Source organism: Nycticebus coucang, chromosome 16 (genome assembly GCF_027406575.1).
Source record: "Nycticebus coucang isolate mNycCou1 chromosome 16, mNycCou1.pri, whole genome shotgun sequence".
Taxonomy (NCBI): domain Eukaryota; kingdom Metazoa; phylum Chordata; class Mammalia; order Primates; family Lorisidae; genus Nycticebus; species Nycticebus coucang.
The window spans coordinates 74,902,067-74,916,068 of NC_069795.1; the positions used below are offsets into that span (position 1 = coordinate 74,902,067).

Genomic DNA, 14,002 nt, shown 5'->3' on the forward strand with positions numbered 1-14,002 from the left:
TTCCAGGCTGTGCCTTCTCCTGGCTGGACAATGGCATCCTACCTTTCGGCCCTCTCCACGTGTGCCCACACCAACCCAGGCAGCATTCCCAAGAACAAACCTAGTTCAACCACACGAGAAAAATCTACTGGTCTTTTAACTCAGCTTTTATGACTTCTGCATCCTTAAAAATACATGTTGAATTTTAAAGTTAGTCCTGGTTGCTTTGTTTATTTGTTTGTCTTTCTAACTAGAAAGACTAGGAAAATTCTCAAGCTATGTCACCAAACCTCTGTTTATATTACATCCCATCTGGGCCTTCCAAATGTTGCTACATTCATTTGAACTAAAAAATACTATATATATATATACAATGTGGGCTCGATTATGTTTTAAAACAAAAAAGGATAGAAAAAAGCCTATAAGGAAATAGCCCTTAGGCTTCCTATTTTTAAATGAAACATGTATTATTCTTAATAAAAATAAATTAAAATTATAATTTAATATGAAGTATCTCATCACAAATATGAATACAAGTATGCAAGACAGAAATCCTGGAAGAAAATGTATAAAAATAAATATGATGCTTCTCGACTTAAGATGGGGCCACATCCTGCTAACTCCATTACAAGTGGAAAAATATCAAGTCGAAAATGTATTTGATACCTCAATAAATCCATCATAAAGTCAAAAAATTGTAACTCAAACCATTGTAAGTCAGGGATTTTCTGTAGTTGTCTCTGAATAATAAGACTCTAGATGATTTTTTATTCCTTTTTTAAAAAAGTTTTCTGACTTTTGGTGATGAGAAAACTTTATTTCATTTTTCAAATTGGCTACCTCCACCTGGTCCATAGGATACACCCTGACCTGTCTATACTTTTCTGCAAAATCAAGGAAATCCTTAACACCTGAGAAGCTTATGGCATCTATTGAGGACACGAGAATTTATTTCTACCCTTGTGCCCTATGATGCTGCTTTCCTGGACACAATCTCGGACCAGAGGTGGGAGCCTGAGCCATGCAGCGGCTGGTCTCCAGGAAGTTTGATGTCCAAGAGATTCCCCATGATATTCTGTCCAGCCAGGCCTCCCTCAGGGCAAGAAAAGGGAAGACCCTTGGAAGAGGCAGCAGGGGACACCAGGTGTCAGCTATGGCTGTGATCTGAACAGAAACAGGTCCATTCTCCATTCTTCACCAAGGGTGTGATACCAGCCAATCTTGGAAGTTTTGGAAGCAATGGGGCCTACCCAACTGCAGTGAGTTTCCTGAGGTCCCCTCTGTCTCCTCACACCAAACACCGTTACCTCGGGCCCTTGAACCTGAAAGGGCCTTATTCCCGCCTCGCCCTCCTAACGCTCCCTGCCCAGTGCCCTAAGCACCAGCATACCCAGCTTCTTGCAATACACTCTATGAAATTTTCCATGCACTTTCTCACCCCTGAGCCTGCACACATTCTGTTCCCTTTCCTTGGGATTACCTTCCCCAGTTCATCACCAGGTGAACACCTGTGTGACCTCCAGAGTGTACTCCCACATCCCCCTTCCCTTGAAGACCTCCCTGACATCCTGGGTCAAGGTCCCTCTACCCTCCTCCACCAGCAATGTGCATATTTTCCTTCAAAACCTTTGAGGAGGGAATGGTGATGTCTGTTTAGGGGAGAGACTGAGCCTTATTCTTGCCTTCTGGCTTTGGGTCTGCACATAGTGGCACTCAGGAAAAATTTTCTTGATTAATTGGTTAGGAGAGAGAGGGAAATCAGGGTGGGGAAGGGACAATGAGAGGCAGAGATAAGGGGACCCAAGGGGCAGAGGAAGTGCCCAGTCAGGGGAAGGATGCAGTGGGGACAAAGCCTTAAGTGTACTGTGGAGAGTCTTCCCAGGAACAAGTGCTTCCCTCCTCCCCACCCCCTACTCAGGCTACCGTTTCATTTCTATGCTGACCATTTCTTAGCTTATGTTTCACCCTAGGGAGCCCTGATGCCCAACAGGCTTTTATTCTAGAATCCTCTTTAGATAGTTCAAGCTCTTTCCTTAGATACTATTCCCACATACTTGGAGCATGGAATCGCTGTTTTCCCCAGAGCAATGCCTAAAACTTGTTTCTCTGTAGCCTGCAAATCCTCAAATGTGGGGGAGAAAAGTTCTTGGTGTCACTTTGAAAGGTTTTCTCAATGCTAATTCACAGTTTCTCACTGTTATGATTAAGTGTCAATGCTTCAGGTCACACCTACTGAAGGCAGCAAGTCGTTGCAAATATTTATCATGACACCAACTTAGAAATGATACTGCAGCAACCCGCCCAGAGAAAACACCTTCTAAAAATCTTCACTGCAGTATCATCCCAGACGACCTCAGAAGACTCAGAGACCTTCTGTTTACAAAGCATACTCAGGATTCACCAGTGGTCCCCAGAATCAGAGTTACGGACATGTACACACAGTGATTACAGCTCTGAATTCAGGACTTTAGAGTTCGCAAGAGCAAGACAGACATTGATCTCTTGCAAAAAGATATACAAATACCCCTTGATTGATGAGAAAAATGATACTTTGGGAGGAGAAAAAGCCTCTAATTTTTAAAAATTTTCAACATGATTAGTTTGTTGTTTAAAATTAACACCAGCCTTCTCGGTTAACAGCAGACAGAATACATGTACCTAATCTGGTTCCCTCTCCAAATCCCACTCATACACGTCAAAGAAGTTTTTATCCATAAGAACAGGAACACAGAAGAGAAAACAGAAACAGAATTTTGGAGGCTAAAAAGTAAGTGCGCACAGAAATAGAGGATAACCACCCAGACTGAGGCAATGTGACCCAGGAAGTGTTAGGGGCTTTCCTGGCAAAGATCCCTGCGGCCCCCAGATAGAGATTCTAGTGGTGAGAAGCTGTGAGGTCAGAACAGCGGGGCGAGCGCATCTCAGGTTCATATCTGCTCTTGACTAGTCTTTTTTTTTTTTTTTTTGAGACAGAGCCTCAAGCTGTCACCCTGGGTAAGAGTGCTGTGGCATCACAGCTCACAGCAACCTTCAACTCTTGGGCTGAAGCGATTCTCCTGCCTCTGCCTCCCAAGTAGCTGGGACTACAGGCGCCCACCACAACACCCGGCTATTTTTTGGTTGCAGCCGTCGTTGTTGTTTGGCGGGCCTGGGCTGGATTCGAACCCACCAGCTTAGGTGTATGTGGCTGGCGCCTTAGCCACTTGAGCCACAGGCGCCGAGCCATGCTCTTGACTAGTCTTGACCACAAGCTGACAAAGTTGCTGCTCTCCCCTCCTTACCGCACCCTGCACGCACACCCCCCCCCCCACCAAAATGTCCTGCTTGGACCTACCTCTGAGGGCAGGAGAGGGGCAATGGTGAGCTTAGGAGCAGAACACGGAGCAGCTCGCTTGCAACGCATTCCCTCCACACGTCTAGACTGACACCTCTTAGAGCTCCTCCAGCCGCCCTGCACTCACCTCCCTGCATGGCTCCGAACTCTGATTTCTCCCAACAACATACAGAGTTGATGACTCTACAAACAGAAGCAGGACATAAATGTGCACGTTGGACAGTGACTGCGTCTATAGGGAGGAGCAGTGGCACAGGCAATGTTCTTGCCCTTAGCCTGGGCGCCCGGATGACACAGTGGTTCTTTACTCTGTACATATGTCCTACACACTCTTAAAGACTGTTCTGTGGTAAAAGAATTCAAGAGATTAATTCTAAATTTTAGAATCACTGATGTTATTCTCCAGGTTCAGGGGTAAGCCCCATTCTGTTCTTTTTCTCCAAAGTGCTACACTTCATTTTACAGAGAAAAATATTATTTACCTTCATGAAGCCGTGTCTCCATTTTGTAAGATTTCGGTATAGTGTCAGTAAAGACTTTGAGAATCTCCTTTGCATTCTTACGATTTCAGGTGTAAATTGTACCACCTCTTAAAAACTGACATGAAGGCTGGCACCTGTAGCTCAGCGGCTAGGGCACCAGCCACATACACTGGACCTGAGGGGTTCAAATCCAGCCTGGGCCTGACGAACAACAGGGACAACCACAACAACAACAAAAAATAGCTGGGCATTGTGGCAGGTGCCTGTAGTCCCGGCTACTTGGGAAGTCGAGGGAAGAGAATCTCTTAAGCCCAAGAGTTTGAGGTTGCTGTGAGCTGTGACGCGATGGCACTCTACCAAAGGCGACATAGTGAGTCTCTGTGTCAAAAAAAACCTGACATGAAGACCAGATTAAATTAAGTCTAGGTTAGAAGTTCCACATCTCTGGCTTATGGCCCAGGTCTAGGGCCATCAGTACCCTCAAAGGTGATAAAATGTAATGGGTGAGAGCTTGGGTGATCTATCTGTCAACTCTACCCATAGGAAACAAGTTACTTACTCTCACCACCTCAATTTATCTATACCTCAAATGGGAATAATCATAGTATCTACTTCATTTTGTAAGAATTAAATGAATCAACATGTAAAGCACAAAAAACAGTGCTTGGCATACAGAAGTGCTCAAAAAGAGCTAGCTGTTATTATCTGTACTGTTATAGATAAGTAATGGTCTACACATAACTGTCTTTCGGCAAGTGAAGTTCTTTCCATCCAAATGTCCTCAAGGACCAGGTGTGGTGGCTCACACCTGTAATCTCAGCACTTTGAGGGACTGAGGCAGGAAGTTTGCTTGAGCCCAGGAGTTTGAGACCAGCCTGGGAAATATAGCAAGACTCCACTATCTCTACAAAAAAATAAAAATAAAAAAATTAGCCAGGCACAGCAGTGGATGCCTGTAGTCACAGCTACTCAGGTGACAAAGGTAAAAGGATCACTTAAGCCGAGGAGTTAGAGGCTGCAGTGAGCTATGATCGCAGCACCACACTCCATCCTGGGTAACAGGGTGAGACCCTGTCTCTTATAAAACACCAAAACCCCAGGTCTACTTTCTATTTCATTGACCTTGCTGTGGCCAGTCCTTCTCCTCCTGATGTCCACAGCTGTCACCATCTGTCAATCAGTCACTATTTGGAGACACAAGTTTGGATGAAGCAGGTGGTGTTTCCAACTACCTGTGTAAGTCATTTCACACTCCAGATAAAGACATGGGTCCCTGAAAGTGGTAAGCTTCGCTTGCCGGTGGGCTGCTAAACAACACAGCTGCCTCCTTCACCAGCTGGTATCACAAGGGACGCCCTCAAAGCAGGTGAGTGATGACTTGCTGCAGACACAGCTGGTCACAAGGACAGGGGTGCACAGTGGTATAGCAAGGAGCACTCTGTGTGACCCAGCAAAGGTCACTCAACCTCTCTGTGCCTAAGTTCCTCAGCCACGGAATCAGGCCTGTCATCCAGACTTCACACATCCAGGTTCCAGGACCCCAAAGTGCATGTTGGTTTGCCCTTAAATACCACATAACTAATGCCGAGGGAAAGGGAGGTCTACCAAACACACAGCCTGTCGTCCAAAACTGACTTCAGGGCTGGTGCTGATCTGCTTGGGTTTCCCATCCCCTTGTCTAGGCAGGGACCATAACAATGTTATCACTTTTTAAAACATATGCCTAAACTAGTCCGTATTCCAGACAATTGGCAGGTGCCCAGTTAATAGATTATTCCACCAGACAGTTGAATGCATTGGCCATAGATCAAAAATGAGGTCACTGCAATCCTATGTGCTATAACTAGAAAAACCTGACAAGAAACAACTGCCTTGTTTTTAACAAATAGAAACTCATGTTCCACAACTCTAAATGTGTTCTTCCTGGTGTGTAGTTCAGGAGCAAAGGGAGATTTTGTTCAAGGTCAAGTTGGTTTTGCTCTTTGGCTTCCATACGTTGGATGTATGACTGTCCGTGCATGTTGCACATCAGCAGATCCCCAACCAGATTCCAGCTGATCTGCAGGAACTTCTGGCCAACATTGCCAGAGCCCTGGTTTCTCTTGCAAACATGCACAGTTGGAAAGAACAGATCAAGACACTCTTTGTCACAGTTATCTGGATTCTTGGTGAATTTTACCCATATATGCTCAGGGGATATGGATAATAATGTGAAGCACATGTACTTTTCTCCAGAAAAAAAAAAAAGAAAGATTCTAAAGAACGCAGAGCTGGGGCAGTGCCTGTGGCTCAGTGAGTAGGGCGCCAGCCCCATATGCCAGGGTGGCGGGTTCAAACCCAGCCTCGGCCAAACTGCAACAAAAAGAAAAATAGCCTGGCGTTGTGGCAGGCGTCTGTAGTCCCAGCTGCTTGGGAGGCGGAGGCAAGAGAATCGTGTAAGCCCAAGAGTTAGAGGTTGCTGTGAGCCGTGTGACACCACGGCACTCTACCCGAGGGCGGTGCAGTGAGACTCTGTCTCTACAAAAAAAAACAAAAACGCAGAACTGTTATTTCCAGAGGCTGTGACCTCCTCCTAGCACACAGGCATTCATGGACGACACTGTTGCTGCAGACCCACCACAGGGGAGACATGCATTCTAATTGTACCATGGATCCATCCTGAGCACCTCCATTCCTTAACACACACAAATCCAGGAGGAAAACTTTCAAAGCCCCGGTTTCTTCTCAGCGCAACCCTTCCTTCCTTCCTTCTTCCCAAGAAGGTCTGAGTGAACTTGCAACCTGACCCCGCCCTGGGCCGGGCCTCCACACAGGCATTGTGCGATCCTGTGCCAGCCGCAGCCTGTGCAGACGGAATACCTGAGGGCCGCTGCCAAAACAGGAAGGTCGGCGCCTCTGCGGAGGGAGGCCTGGGGAGGATCGTTGCCCAGGCGGCCGCAGATAAGAAGGGAAGGGGCTGGGGCTCTCCAGAGCCTTCCTCTTGTACTCCTTTCATTCCATTTGACTCAATCTGCATTCACTCCCTTAAATATACTGAGTGAGCACTGGCCCATGGCGAGCCCTGGGCTGGTGTTGGGGGACACCAAGGTGATGGAGATACATCTTGCGCTCACAGCACTCCTATGGTTGTGATAGGCCACTCAGGGGGCAATGGGGCACCTAGCACTCCTGCAACCCCCAGTGAAAGCACCTCTCTGCAATCCCAGCCCTAATCTCACCAGCAGGATCCCTTAGACCATGTCACCATGAACGAAGCCACAAGGTGTACACGAGGGGAAGGAGCAGCAGACCCACCCAGCCCAAATCCGTCTCCTCAAGTAAGCGGTTGTGTGCTGCATGGGTGGCTGTAGCTGAGAACAGCTACAGGTGCAGACAGAATACCTGAGGGCCTCTGTGACCCTGAGATAGACCTGAGCTGTGACAAGGAGTCTCCTGATCTGTTCTTTCCAACTGTGCAGGTTTGCAAGAAAAACCAGTGCTCTGGCAATGTTGGCCAGTAGTTCCTGCTACAGGTCAGGTGAGAAGGACCAAGGAAAGAGGATCCCTTGCATCAGGGCTAAGTAAAGAGTTCCAGGCCCTTCCCTGAGCCTGCACCCCGTGTGGCAGGGACCATGGTCTTTTCCCCCAGAGTTCTGCCAGCCTGGAACTAATCTATTTGACCTTGCCCCATGTTAGTTTGTCCTTTAGTGAGCCTGAGTGCCTGTCTCTGCAGATGACAGAGCAGGCGCCAGGCAAGGCTTCCTAGCCCTGGCCACACAGTACAACCACCTGGCTCTCTTGAGAATGCAGACCACATGTCCCACCCCAGCGGTGTTGACTGCTTGGTCTGAATGGGGCTTGGGGTTCTTTTATTTCCCCCGAGGCCTCCCACGTGCTTCTGATGTGCAGACAGGGCTAAGAACCCCAGGAACAGAGGCCAAGATGGGTGGCTAGGTCCTCATTTGAAGCATTCATTGGCTATTGTGAGGCTAGCTGGATATCAAGGCCTGGCTTCTTGGAAGTTACACCAGCTCGCTAGGTCACTGTTCCTGCAACAGTGAGTGGGGAAGATAGCCCTGCCCAAGCTCCCCAAGGGGTCACCTGTGATGGGAAAGTCTTTGTTGCACAGCACCCCCAGCCCCGCCTCCCAAGTAAAAGGTAAATGCCAGGACACCACAGGGCGTTCCACACAAAGGAGTCGGAGTTTCCTCCTAGGACCTCAGTGGGCAGACAGGAAGGGTTGAGCCAGCCAGCGGTCCTGGGACAAGGCTCTCCAGCCCTGAGAGGGCAGAAAAACAAAGTCAGAATCACAACTCCACACAGAGGCTATTCGGGGCACTACCTAAATCAATGCAGCCTAGAAAACCCTCCCCAGAGATGCCCTCCCAGCACAGGGGCAGGGAGCCCACAGGAAGGCTTTTTTACAGAGTCACGGTGGCAGTTAGACTCTCTCCTCATCTCAGGGGGAGAACAGGGCCACTGGGGAGGATGGACCCAGGGGCAGAGGAGCCTGTGCAGGCAGCATCACCATCTTTCCATCATGTGCTTACCCCTGCAGAGTGCCTCATGAATGCCTACTATGTGCCAACCGCTGTGTGTGCAGGGCGCCCCAAGCCTTGTCTGGATGCAGGCCAGGTAGGAATTCCTCCAGAGCCTGTAAACATTTGAGTGCTCATTACCTCCTGAACAGGGTGGACAGTCCCCCGAGGAGATTCTCGGTGTATTCCTGTGTACAGAATATTAACGTTTAGCTAACCCACTTCGTATGCCTGGAATTCTGTCAAAGAGGTTGTTTTAAAAAACATAGAACAGAGAAAAATAACTCTTCTGGTGAATTACATTCCATCTGAATAAATACGGTTCTTTCTGCTTCCAAATCAGCACACTCTCCCCAGTGCTCAGCCCACCCCGGGGCTCACCCACCCCCACACTGCGAGTGGCTTCGTCTCCCCCAACTGCACCAGCTACAGCTGCTACTGGGCATCTCCACATGGGCCCAACTCCAAGCTGCCACTGGCCTTGCCAACCCCCGATTCTGTTCCGGTGTCGCATTCCTCCCAGATCCCAGGGCCCAGTGTCAGCCTCCTCCCACTCCACCCCATCTCCTTTCATCTTCCCTGTCCCATCCCCGGAGGCCGCATGTTATCACGGCTCTGCCGGGCACCACACCAGCCTCTCACGGGACCCTCCTGCCTCCATTCTTCATCCCTCTTCCAAGCCATTTTCCATACCGGGAAACCTGACATAAAACTGATGTCAGGTTTCCCCAGGATGAAGCCCGAGCCGTTCTGAGAACTGGCTCTGCCCATCTCTGCTTCTGTCTCCTCATGATGGGGCTCCCTGGGGTCTTTGCAGAAGCTGCTTCCTCCCTTCCTTCCTCTGCTAAATCCTGTGTTCTCTCCGCCCTGAGCTTAGAGCTAGCCCCCTCTGGAAAGCATCTCTTGCCGCTCCCATGGCACTGAGACCCCTGGGGAGCACCTGGCACCCTGTGAGAACCCCTCCCACAGCACTGTCACCACTTGGTAACTTGTCTGTGTCTCCCATTAAAGTGAGTGAAAGGTCACGGCATGTGATAACCTAGATAAATCTCAAAAATACATTGGGTGATAAAAGCAAATTACAAAAATCATTCATTCATTCACCATTCAAATATTTATCACGTGAAAGGGTCCAGGAAGTATGATAAAATGGATGTAGGGTTCTCTAACACTGAACCATAGCAGAACCCACTGGTGGCATCTACATATGGTAGAAAAATGAACACACACCTCAGGATGGTGGTCGCCTGGGAGAGTTGAGGCAGGAGATGAAAGCAGGACTGAAGCGGGATCTGTAATGCTCTATTTTATTTTATTTTTAATAGAGCTCGGAAGCAAAACTGGCAAAATACTATCCATTAAATTTGGCTGGTGAATAAATGAGTATCAGCTATATTATTATTATTTTTTTTTTTTTGAGACAGAGTCTCACTATGTCGCCCTTGGTAGAGTGCCACAACACCCGGCTATTTTTGTTGCAGTTATCATTGTTGCTTAGCTGGCCAGGGCCAGGATCAAACCTCTCACCCTTGGTGTATGTGGCTGGCGCCGTAACCACTGTGCTACAGGTGCTGAGCTGCTATATTTCTATATATTTGAATTATTCTTCCACTATTTTTAAACCTTTAACAAGGAACCAGAGTCTCAAATGCCCTCAGTGATGTCCCCAAGGGCCTGAGTGGGCTGCAGCAGCCTCTCTGCAAGGATCTCCAGGGGCCTGGCTGCCACACAGCAGGAAGGCAACTTGGACATGTAAATATGATTTCTATCCTTGTTTTTACTGATGAGAAAACTGAGGCTCGGTCAGTTTTCATCTAACACTGCTAGAAACGACACAGAAATCCTGGATTTTAGACCAGGTCTTCTTTACATTCAATTTCCACAAACTACTGCATCCAAGAGTAAGAACTTGCGTCCAACAGAACATGGTGAAGAGAATTCCAGAAGCAGAGGTGGCGCCTGTGGCTCAGTGAGTAGGGCGCCGGCCCCATTTACGGAGTGTGGCGGGTTCAAGCCCAGCCCCAGCCAAACTGCAACAACAACAACAACAACAAAAATAGCCAGGTGTTGTGGTGGGCGCCTGTAGTCCCAGCTGCTCGGGAGGCTGAGGCAGGAGAATTGCATAAGCCCAAGAGCTGGAGGTTGCTGTGAGCCATGTGACGCCATGGCACTCTACTGAGGGCGGTAAAGTGAGACTCTGTCTCTACAAAAAGAAAAAAAAGGCGGCGCCTGTGGCTCAAGGGGGTAGGGCGCCGGCCCCATATGCTGGAGGTGGTGGTTCAAGCCCAGCCCTGGCCAAAAACTGCAAAAAAAAAAAAAAAAAAGAATTCCAGAAGCAGAAGCCGAGCTGTATTCATATGTATTCATAAATCAGTGAGCACACAGTTTCAGGGGAAGAGAATTGTTCAGGAAGGAGCAGAGTTGGAGATAGAACTAAAGGAGTAATTTAGGAATGGACCATGAAGCTCAGGGAATGGAAACCAAATGGGCTTGGATTCTGTCCTATAGCAATAAAAAGCCACTGAAGACATTTAAGCTGGGGAGAGACAGAAATGAAGCCCTGTTAGGAAAAGTGAGCTGGCCTCAGTGCACAGGTGTTGGTCACCGTTAGGAGATAGTTGGAGACAACCATAAGGAAGATCCTCAAAAGATAAATTGATATCTGGAAATTATCTAAGTGGCCACAGAAGAAATGGCATCTGCAGATGACAAGTGAGAGGTGTGGAACCAACAAGGACAGGCAAGCTTAAAGTGCACAGAGAAATAAAAGGCATCTTCTGGGCTGAGCACAGTGGCTTATGTTTATCATCCCAGCACTCGGGAGGCTGAGGCAGGAGGACTGCTTGAGCCCAGGAGTTTGAGGTTGCTGTGAGCTATGACAACGCCACAACACTATAGCCTGGGCAACAGAATGAGACTCTGTGTCAAAAAACAAATGTCATTTTCCAAGTTTTCCAGGCTTAGAGAAATGGTGACAGACATTCAGAAGACAAGCTAATTATTTGGTCATTAAATATTTGCGGGGGGAGAAATTGAGGACTTTAGCTTTGCTTGTCTTTACTTCCGGATGGAGCCCAGGCTGCCAGGTAGGCAGACAGAATTGGTGATATGGGAGCCAAGTTCAAAGAAGCTGGAGGAGGGCGGCCCCTGTGGCTCAGTCGGTAAGGCGCCAGCCCCATATGCCGAGGGTGGCGGGTTCAAACCCGGCCCCGGCCAGACTGCAACCAAAAAATAGCCGGGCGTTGTGGCGGGCGCCTGTGGTCCCAGCTGCTCGGGAGGCTGAGGCAGGAGAATCGCTTAAGCCCAGGAGTTGGAGGTTGCTGTGAGCTGAGTAAGGCCACGGCACTCTGCCGAGGGCCATAAAGTGAGACTCTGTCTCTACAAAAAAAAAAAAAAAAAAGAAGCTGGAGGAGAGGAGAGCACAGCCACGGGGGAAGGCTAGCTGTGAGGCCATGCAGTGGACACAAAGAGATCACTTACAGCAAAAGACTGAGCCCAGGGTCACCCCCTGCCCACAACAGGAGACAGTTAGACCAAGAAGAGAGCCTAGACAGTGTCATGTCACAGAAGTAACAGGAGTATAAGATTTCAAATCACCACAGGTGGTCAAAACAGGACAAAGGATATCACATGTAAGAAATGAGTAAATGTTCTAGAGATCAAGGATCATGGGGACCTGAGACAGAGCAATCTCCACACTGGGCAGAGGCAGGCATATTTGTTCCACCTCCTTTATAGCTCCCTGGCAGTGACCTTGGCCTAACAGCCAAGCACAAGCCCCTCCCTCAGCCAGCAGAAGCAGCTCCCACCTGCTGCAGTAAGGGGGAGCCAGGCGGTACCTGGCCCTGCCGTGCACAGACGGCAGTGCCCTAGCACAGCAGGGCAATGTGAGAGCACAACCGGGAGGCAGGCCACCGTCTTCCTAGATAACCAAAAAATTAAGCCTGGCGATGCATGATTTCATTTTTAAATGCAGAACATGGAATTCAAATGTACCACATGTTACTTTATTTTCTAAAATGTATTTTCTCTATATTTGCCTGACTTCTATGGCAATAAGATCGTTTTGGCATGACAGTGATGTTACATAAACGAAAATATGAGCCAACAAAATGGCATTTTAGGAACTTTAAGCCAAACAAATGCTTGAGAGTGTCTTGTTTAAATTAAGTTCTTGCGCTGTTTAGCTTTTTACAATAATGAAGCTCTGTATCTTCACAGAGTCTTGTACGACGATGCTTGTTTTAGAAGGCCAGGACATGGAGGAAGGAAAAGGGGCCCAGCTGCTGCCTGCAGGCCAAGGAGTTGGGAGGTGAGGAAACAGGAGTGACGAGGAAGACCATTGTTATGGGAAGTTTGGAGGCAAAATGAGAATCGTGACACAGAGGATAACAGAGGGAGACAGCTTGAGACAGAGGGACCCAGTCAGGGGAAGGGTGTGCCAGGGGAAAAATCGGACTAATAAAAGCCTGCACCCTGATTGTGAGGCCCCCAGTCCCTCTTCCTCCTCCACCTGGCTCCTAGAACTGTGGCAGCCAGGCAAGTCCCTGGAAGGAGACTGCAGATCCTTCTCTGGGGAATGCAAACTGCCTCAGGGGAAAGACCCACAGAAACTGACATTCAGGAGACTTCCAAAGAAACATCCCAGTTTGCCACAAGATCAGCCAATGTGATGCCCACCCACCTGCCACCCACGGGGGCTGTGCACAGAATAATCAGCCCTGCACTGACTCATCAATAACAATGGATGAACAACCAAGGGCTAGCAGGCCTTTGAAGAAAGCTGCTGGCAATTAACAGGGAGATAAAACAAGATCATAGTGGTGGAGGAGGCAAGAAACCCTAGGGGGAAAAAAAAGCAAAATAGAGAGCAAAAGAAAATTTAAAACAAAAGTAAAATCACCCTTATATTTTATAGCCAAAGACAGTCAGGAGACATTATATCCATGAAACAAGAACAGGATGTGATTTTAAAATTAACAATTGGGGAACAAGAAAGAACTCTTGGAAACAAAAGCCAAAATAAAAAATGCAGTAGAAAGATCATTTATAAAGCTGAAGAAGTCTCCCACAAAGTAGGGAGGGGAAAAAAGTGAACTTTATAAAAGAAAAGATTAAAAAGTAATAATAGGGTGGCGCCTGTGGCTCAGTGAGTAGGGCGCCAGACCCACATGCCGAGGGTGGCGGGTTCAAACCCAGCCCCGGCCAAACTGCAAAAAAAAAAATAGCCAGGTGCTGTGGCGGGCGCCTGTAGTCCCAGCTACTCGGGAGGCTGAGGCAAGAGAATCGCTTAAGCCCAGGAGCTGGAGGTTGCTGTGAGCTGTGTGATGCCAGGGCACTCTACCAAGGGCCATAAAGTGAGACTCTGTCTCTACAAAAAAAAAAAAAAGTAATAATAATAGTAACAGAAACTTCAAACTAGGAGCTGTAATACCTGACTAGTAGGAATTCAAGAAGAAGACAAATCAAAAACAAAGAAATTGTCAAATAAATTGAAAGTCCCAGGCTGAACAGGCCCACGCCAATGAATAAAAATCATCATTATGAAATTGTAGACCGTCAGGGCCAAAGGGATGATTCTAAGGACTTTGTTAGAAGTCATCTACCAAAAGCAATAGTCAGAACGGCCCCAAACTCCTGGGTCCCACTGAATAATAGGGGACAAAGACAAAGCCAGGATAACTTCAAAT

General features: G+C 48.0%; 1 protein-coding gene across 11 annotated transcripts in view; it reads right to left on the reverse strand.

The window, feature by feature from the left end:
• The window catches only part of SLC12A8 (solute carrier family 12 member 8), a 156,307-nt gene that overhangs the window by 93,806 nt on the left and 48,499 nt on the right, over window positions 1-14,002 (reverse strand). Inside the window, exon 2 of one of the 11 annotated variants that reach the window (XM_053564409.1) lies at window positions 8,325-8,428. The exons of the other annotated variants lie outside the window; for them this stretch is intronic. Coding sequence (XP_053420384.1) covers window positions 8,325-8,428 — 104 coding nt within the window. The remainder of the gene's footprint in view (window positions 1-8,324; window positions 8,429-14,002) is intronic. 11 annotated transcript variants of the gene reach the window in all.